This window comes from Vicia villosa, linkage group LG5 (genome assembly GCF_029867415.1).
Source record: "Vicia villosa cultivar HV-30 ecotype Madison, WI linkage group LG5, Vvil1.0, whole genome shotgun sequence".
Lineage (NCBI taxonomy): Eukaryota > Viridiplantae > Streptophyta > Magnoliopsida > Fabales > Fabaceae > Vicia > Vicia villosa.
This window is the reverse complement of record NC_081184.1, coordinates 84894926-84902534: the sequence shown is the minus strand read 5'-3', so window position 1 is coordinate 84902534 and position 7609 is coordinate 84894926. Positions and strand designations below refer to the sequence as shown.

At 38.8% G+C, this 7609-nt stretch overlaps 1 protein-coding gene across 1 annotated transcript; it reads left to right on the top strand.

The window, feature by feature from the left end:
- Positions 1-491: 491 nt before the first annotated feature.
- Positions 492-2513, top strand: LOC131604933 (uncharacterized). The gene is made up of 2 exons (XM_058877346.1): positions 492-1826; positions 1950-2513. The coding sequence occupies exons 1-2, from the start codon at positions 492-494 to the stop codon at positions 2511-2513; spliced, it is 1899 nt and encodes a 632-aa protein (XP_058733329.1).
- Positions 2514-7609: the final 5096 nt, after the last annotated feature.

Below are 7609 nucleotides of genomic sequence, written 5' to 3'. Positions count from 1 at the left end.
AAAAGTATTTTTTTGGAATATTGTTGTGATATGTAATATATTATATATTTAATATTTGAAAGATTATTTCTTCAGAAAAATGATCTTTAAATCCTAAAAATAGGCATATTCTAAAAATTTGAAGCACGTATGAGATGATATTAAAAATTATTATTTTAAATAAATTTCAAAATATATATTTTGATACACAACTCAAATAATTTGTGGATAAATTTTTTAGTGATAAATTAGTAATTTATGAAGATAATGTATTATTATTATTTTTTTAAATGAAGACAATGTATTATTGTTGTAATAGTTAAATATTTAAAAATTAATTATAAATAAAAAATTTTATTAAACATTATTAGTAAAAAAATTATAATTTTATTTAACTATCCTCTACTAAATTTAGAAATGAAGAGAGAGAAAGTGTTTTTTGCTCTCTCCTCTCTCTAGGATTCTGGTGTTTCTTCTGTGGTTATCTTCGTTAGCTCTTTCTTGTCTGGCTAATGGAGTGGAAAACTGTGGGTCGGAGGGGATTTAGAAATGCGGCTGTGAAATGGGACATTTTCCCATTTGGAGGTATGCAGGTGGGGTTTGAAGAGGAGATTTCTTCGTTTTACATCTCTGAATTTTCGGATAGATCGAGAGCAGAGGATATTTTTAGACTATTTGGGTGTTTGGGGGATATTGTGGAGGTGGTTATTCCACCAAAAAGAAACAAGTTTGGAAGACGGTTTGGTTTTGCGAGGTTTAAGGGGGTCGAGGATGCGAGATTGTTGGGGGTAAAACTCGATAATATATTGATAGATGGTAAGAAGATTTATGCAAATCTTCCCAGATTCGTTAGAGGTGCGGTTAGCAGAGGAATGGATGGGAGGAAGAGTCAGGTGGGTGCTGCACAGAAGGAGACAACAAGAAGGTTTGTAGTGAAGTCAGTTGATAGAAAGGCGAATCAGGTTGTGAAGGGAATTTCATATGCTGATGTTATCTCAAGTGGGGTTAGTGGGGCGAATATTGCTAAAGGAGTTATCACAGATGTGGGTAGGCAGCAACCATCTATATCTTTTGCTTCAAGTGAGGAATGCAAATTGAGGTGGAAGAAGTCATTTGTTGGGGAGGTTCTCTTCCCTGGAGAGACTTATAATATACAGACTCATCTAGAGATAGAAGGCTTTTTCCTGGTGAAAGTGCACCCGATGGGGGCTAATCTTTGTATGTTGGAGGAGATGGAAGAAGGTGTGATACAGGAGTTGTTAAACGATGCGTCTTCATGGTGGAAGCAATGGTTCCGTTCTATCAGACCCTGGAAGGAAACAGACATAGATAAGGAAAGGATTTTGTGGATCAGAGTTCATGGTACTCCTTGCCATGCTTGGTGCTCAGAATTTTTTCAGAATGTAGCGAATGGTTTGGGTGAGTTTGTGTGTGTGGACGAAAATACATCTTCTGGTGATAATATGGACATTGCGAGAATAATGATTAGAGTCCCTTTTAGCTTCAAGTTACAGGAGACGTTGAAGGTCTCCATTGATGGAGTGGAGCATGTTTTGGTCCTTAGAGAGGACACATACGGACCGGTCCGAAAGGTTAGAGATGTTGCGCCTTCAAAGAGCTCTGTAGCTTCGTCGTCTGATAGTGCTAGCGGTTTTTCTTCTTTAGCGATAGAGGAAGAATCCATGGGAACCGTTGGGTCTTTGCAAGATCTTCCGGTTTTCTCTGATGAGGATGTTGAGGTTGAAGTTCAGGGCAACAAAGTAGGGGAAGGATTCGAGGCAGCCAACGGGATTATCGAGGAGATATCAGTACCTTTTGAGATTGGAGCAGAGAAAGATAGTTGTTTGGTGAAGGAGGGAACGCTTAATTAGAGAAAAGGACAACTTAGCTTTGACGAGGCTTTGAAGGAAGCGTGGGAGGAGAAAAGACAATTCGGAAAGCTGATAAATTGTTCTGATCCTATTTCTGAGAATTCTCTGTTTGCTTCTAGGGTTCCGATTTTAGGGGATGAAGTTCAGCAAGTGGTAGAAGCTTCTCTTGTATCTGGTAAAGGTGTTGAGTACGTGGCAAAAGGTATTGATGGACCGGTGGACTATGTTGACAAAGTAAAAAAGTTGGCAGATTTAAGTGGCCCAAAAAGCAAAACGTTAAATGGGCCCTCTTTTAAAATAAAAACAAAAAAGAAATACAACGTGTTTAATAAGAGGAAAGAGAATGGGTCGTATGGTCCATCAGTGGGGCCCAAGCCAATTAGCAGTAATAAGGTCGTGGAAACAGAAGGGGGTGGTTCGACAATTCTTCTTTCTTCAAATAAAAATCTGGAAAAACCGGCTGAGTCAGATATATGTAGATGCAACCAAAGGATTTTGTTGAATTTTGATGCTTCGGCGGAGAGTAAATTGCAAAATTGCATAGCTAAGTTGGGGGTGGTGGGAGGAGATCATAGGAGGGAGGATAAAGGCAAACTTGAAGGTTTAAAAATTCTGACTGAAGAGGCAAAGGAGGGAGGGTCGGTGTTAAAAAATCGGTTATGATGATTATTGGAACCTATAATATTAGGGGGGGAGGCAGTTTGCTTAAGAGAAGGAGGATATGTCACTTAATTAGAAAGGAGAAGGCGGATATAATGTTACTTCAAGAAACAAAATTAAAGGAGTTTTCGCCCTCTACTGTCAAAAGTTTATGGGGCAATGAAGAGTTTGATTTTTCTTTTGTGGGAGCGGATGGTTTATCGGGAGGGATGTTAACGGTTTGGAATAGCAAGTCGGTTACGGCTCTTTTCTCTTTTTGCGGCAAAGGCTTCCTTGGCAACAAAGTTTCTTGGAAAGGAGGTAATTATTACATTGTTAATGTTTATTCGCCTTGTTCTTTAAGTGATAAGAGAGATGTGTGGAATCAATTATTGCGTTTGAAACAAAATTACGTAGATGGAGAATGGATCATTGGTGGAGATTTTAATGCCGTTAAAAGGAGGAATGAGAGAGTAGGAAGAAGTAGTGGTAGGAGCAATGTGGAGTGGAGGGAATTTTCTAAGTTTATTGAGGAGGGCCGTTTGGTGGATGTTCCTTGTAAAGGGAAGAAGTTTAGTTGGTTTTGTGGAGATGGTAAGTCGAAGAGTAGGATTGATAGATTTCTTGTGGATGAGGTTTTGGTGTCGTCTTTGGGGATAGTGGGGCAATTGATCGGTCCTAGGGATATCTCGGACCATTGTCTGGTTTGGTTGATCATGGATAAGGAAGATTGGGGTCCAAAACCTTTCAAATTCAATAATGAATGGTTTTCGGATAAGAGTTTTATTTCTTTTGTTGAAAGAAAGTGGAGGAGTTTGGAAGTGTTTGGAAGAGGAGACTTTGTTCTTAAAGAAAAACTTCGTATTATCAAAGACAAGCTTCGGTGGTGGAATTTGAATATTTTTGGTAAAATTGATTTGGAGGTGGAGGAAGGGGTGAAAATTTTGAATTCGGGGGATGATAGCGAGTGTTGGGATGAGGAGAATATTGAGTTAAAAAAGAAGGCGACTAAGAAAATTTGGTTGAGTTTGAAAATAAAAGAGAACATGTTAATTCAAAAGGCTAGAATGAGGTGGATTAATGATGGAGATAATAATAGCAAATTCTTTCATCGCACAATGAATGAAAGGAGGAATTGGAATCATATTGGTTCCATTAATTCCAATGGTGGGTTATTAACGTCGGTGAGGGAGGTAAAAGAGGCGGTTAAAGTGCACTTTGAGGACAAATTTAAGGAAGAATGTGTTAATAGACCTTTAATGGATGGTGTTCATATAAAATCGTTGAGTGGGATGGATCGCCTTAGCCTTGAGGTTCCTTTTTCGGAATCGGAAGTTAAGGAAGCGGTGTGGAGTTGTGATGGAGCAAAGAGTCCGGGCCCGGATGGATTCACTTTTCTTTTCTTTAGGAATTGTTGGTCCTTCTTGAAAAGTGATGTCATGTTGTGTTTGAATGATTTCTTTGATGGGGCTTACTTATCAAAATCTATTACTTCATCTTTTCTTTCGCTTATTCCGAAATCTTCCAATCCTTTATGTCTTGAGGATTATCGGCCTATTTGTTTGATTGGTTGCATTCATAAAATTATCTCTAAGGTTTTGGCCGGTAGAATTAAGAAGATTCTCTCAACCATTATATCCGATTGTCAAAGTGCGTTTATTCCCGGTAGACATATGATTGATGGGGTTCTTGTGGCAAATGAATTAGTGGATTATTCTTTGAAGGAAAAAAAGGATTGTCTTCTTTTTAAAGTGGATTTCGAAAAGGCATATGATAAGGTTAATTGGAACTTTTTGAGATATATGATGAGGAGGATGGAGTTTGGGGATAGATGGATGAAATGGATGGAGGCCTTGGTTTTTACTAGTAAGATGTCGGTCCTTGTTAATGGGAGCCCTAGTAGGGAGTTTGGTGTGGAGAGGGGCTTACGTCAAGGAGATCCTATTTCTCCCTTTCTTTTTGTCATTGTGGCGGAGGGCTTGAAATGTCTTATTAATAAGGTGGTGGATAATGGTGATTATTGTCATACCCCAAATTTGTCCTACCCCTTCAATTTCTAATTGGCTTAGAATTTGCATTCATGTACATATACCCATTAGGTCATCAACATAATTCATGCATCATTAACCAATAATTTGACATGGGATCAAGGGTTTCTAGTGTTAAGGTCCCTCTATGGTTTCGAGATTCCTACTTCAGATAAGCTTGTGTCAACTGGTTTTTGCATATGCACTGTAACGTGTTTGTCATTCGTGGTGTTTAAGCTTGTTAAGATTCATTTGTGGAGTTTAATTGGATTTCGTGTCAAGAGGTTTTTATGCGCTTCAATTCATATCTTCTTCAAGGATTCCTCACGCTTCAAGCCTTATCTTTTAAGGATTTCCCAAGTAAAAGCTTTGGCAAGAAAGCTAATAGGTTGATCTCATCAAGAAGTGAGGATGGATTTGGATTCAACATGGTGATACATTCGTTCAGGTGCTATGAGTTCAATATTTCTAAATGGGCGAGAAGTGTGATTCAAGTTTGTGGGTTATGGTTCTCTTTTGATATTGATATCGAGGATCTCAAGTGCATGTTTTATTCATCACTCAAGAGTGATTCAAAGGAATTTTGCACATGAGTTATTCTGAGTTCAAGACTGTTAATTCTTGGATGATTTCAAATATTCCTTGTTGGCAATGCAATTTAACATGGATTTGAGAATTGAAGATTGAATTTCCTTATGGGGAAGATGCATTCAAATGGGCAGAAGTTACTGATTCAATGAATTACAAAAGTTCTAAGTCTAAGAGATTACAGTCACAATACAAATCCAAATCCATTACAAAATTACACAAAAACAAATCATAAACTAATCCCCATGCTGTTTAAGCTCCGCACCACCACCCTCTACAAGAACTTCCACACCTGCAATAGAAATCTTCCATTTGATAAACTTCCTTCTTTCTCATTGTGCCAGCCGGTGGAAAGCTCCTAATGGTCAGATTGGATTGCTTGTGCTTGAATCATTATCCCTTCATGGTCACTTTGCATTGCTCCATCCTGGAAATCGAGCTGTCTTTCGATGAGGAAAGAGTCCCACACCAAAGCATGCTGCTTCCTGCAAATTAAAACAAGACCAGCATGAATCAAAAAGCAGTCCAGCCATGGTATTATCATACAAAATCAATGTGCCTATTTCTACACTCTACATGAAAACAGTTTCAGCACTATTCAGTCCAAGCTCACAAATTTCAACCATACCTACATAAAACTGAAACAATAAAACAGTCCCTTCACAATTACCATATAAAATCCTAACAGTTAACAAATTTTATACCTCTCTATCCATTCCATATTCACACAGAAACAGCCCTGTTAAGCCCAACAAAAACCATATAATACCATATCAATTCAGCATCACTCATCACCAGGAAGTTCATCCAAAAACCTGCATAACACCAATACAAAATCAGTCCCTGCACTACATTCAAAAGGAAACCACCAGCCATACCATTTCTAACAATTACCCTGCACAAACACATCAATTCAAATACACAAACTAACATAACATAAACCTCACTCAGTACATTCAAGCCATAACTTCCTAACTGTCAACCTCTAACAAACTCAGTTTCAGCCTTAACTGATTTTCTAAACAATTCCTTTCTTCTGCTAACATTCAGTAACAGTCCTTAACCTTCCAAACATATAGAAGAATATAACCGACCCTCTAACCACCTAACAGATTGCTAACCGAATTCCAAACTGACTTAACCAACTTGTCGCACCTATAACTAACTTTCCTAACAGAAATAACAAACTCTCATTTTAGTTACAAACATTCAGAACTAACAGAACTAACTTTCCTGTTTCAAACCCTATAACTAGCCTCTAACAATCTTATAACAGTCCTAACAAACCACCTAACTAACTGAAACAGATTTCTAGCAACCAAAACAGATTTCATAACTAACTAACTCCTCTAACTGCCAACAGACTCTTAACCACCAAAACAGAAAAATAACAAACCTCAAAAACAGTTTACATAACAAAAAACTAACTCATAACCGACTTCAATCACCACCCTCCAAATCCCTAACAGAATTTCGATCTAGTGGCTCTCATTCCCTCACCCTGTAACTGAATCTCTTCAACCTTCTCACCTATATATTCTCCTCTCCCTCCACAATTCAAACACACCATTCATTCTCAGATTCACACTTCCACTCTTCACTCTTCATTCATTCATCTCCATCCTCACTTCATCATCTCCATCTTCTTCCAATTCCACCTTCAATCACCATCTTCTCCACTCCATCACCATAACCTTCCTCTCCCACCTTCATCCTCTCTTCAAACAATCTTCAATCACACTCTCCCTCTGCATCGACTCTTCACCAAAAACAAAAGAAGCTTCACAACAGAGATCACCAGAAAAACGTAATAGAAAAATCAGAAGAAAGATTTCTAACGGAAACCTGTAACAGACTCTAACAGAAGTTCTTTTCTCTCTTAATCTTCTCGAATCTTCATTGATTATCATCTTCTCCATACTTCAATTCAACAATCTTCAAGAAACCGCAATAAAAAAAAAACTCCTCACTCTCCATAACCGCTTGTTCAACCATCGCTTCCATTCAATCATTGTCACTGCAACAACTGCAATAATATCATCATCGCTATCATCAACAACAACAACTCTGAAGTCGAAAAGCAAGAAAGAAGAAGGAGAAGATTCGCCGGATAATGAATTAAAGGTGAGAACGAGCATCAAAGCATACCTGAGCTTTTGGAGACTGCTCGTCGGACTTCTCACCGTTCGTCGGTTCAAAGAATCACCGGAATTTCTCTGGTTGGTACGCCATAACCCCCGTCTTCGATTTCTCGCGTGCGTATTAAAATCAATTGAAAAAGAGAACTTGAGCGAACGGAGCGAGGGAGATCGGACGACGGGAGAACAGAAGAGAGATGAACGACGGGTAAAGAGACGGAATCGGGAGTATCGATTCACGGCGGAAGCTTCCAGCCGGAGGGAGAGTGAGGCAGCCGCCGCCGCTGGGTTCGTTGAGTGAAGAGAATTGGGAACGTCGCAAGCACATCTGAGTGATGGAAGTCCAAAAGTCACAAGTAGGAACCCT

Bases quoted from the DNA above. Each gene is read 5' to 3' on its own strand.
- LOC131604933 (XM_058877346.1), top strand. From the start codon at position 492: ATGGAGTGGAAAACTGTGGGTCGGAGGGGATTTAGAAATGCGGCTGTG. The intron at 1,827-1,949 runs GTGAAGGAGGGA...CCTATTTCTGAG, and splicing joins CAGAGAAAGATAGTTGTTTG to AATTCTCTGTTTGCTTCTAG.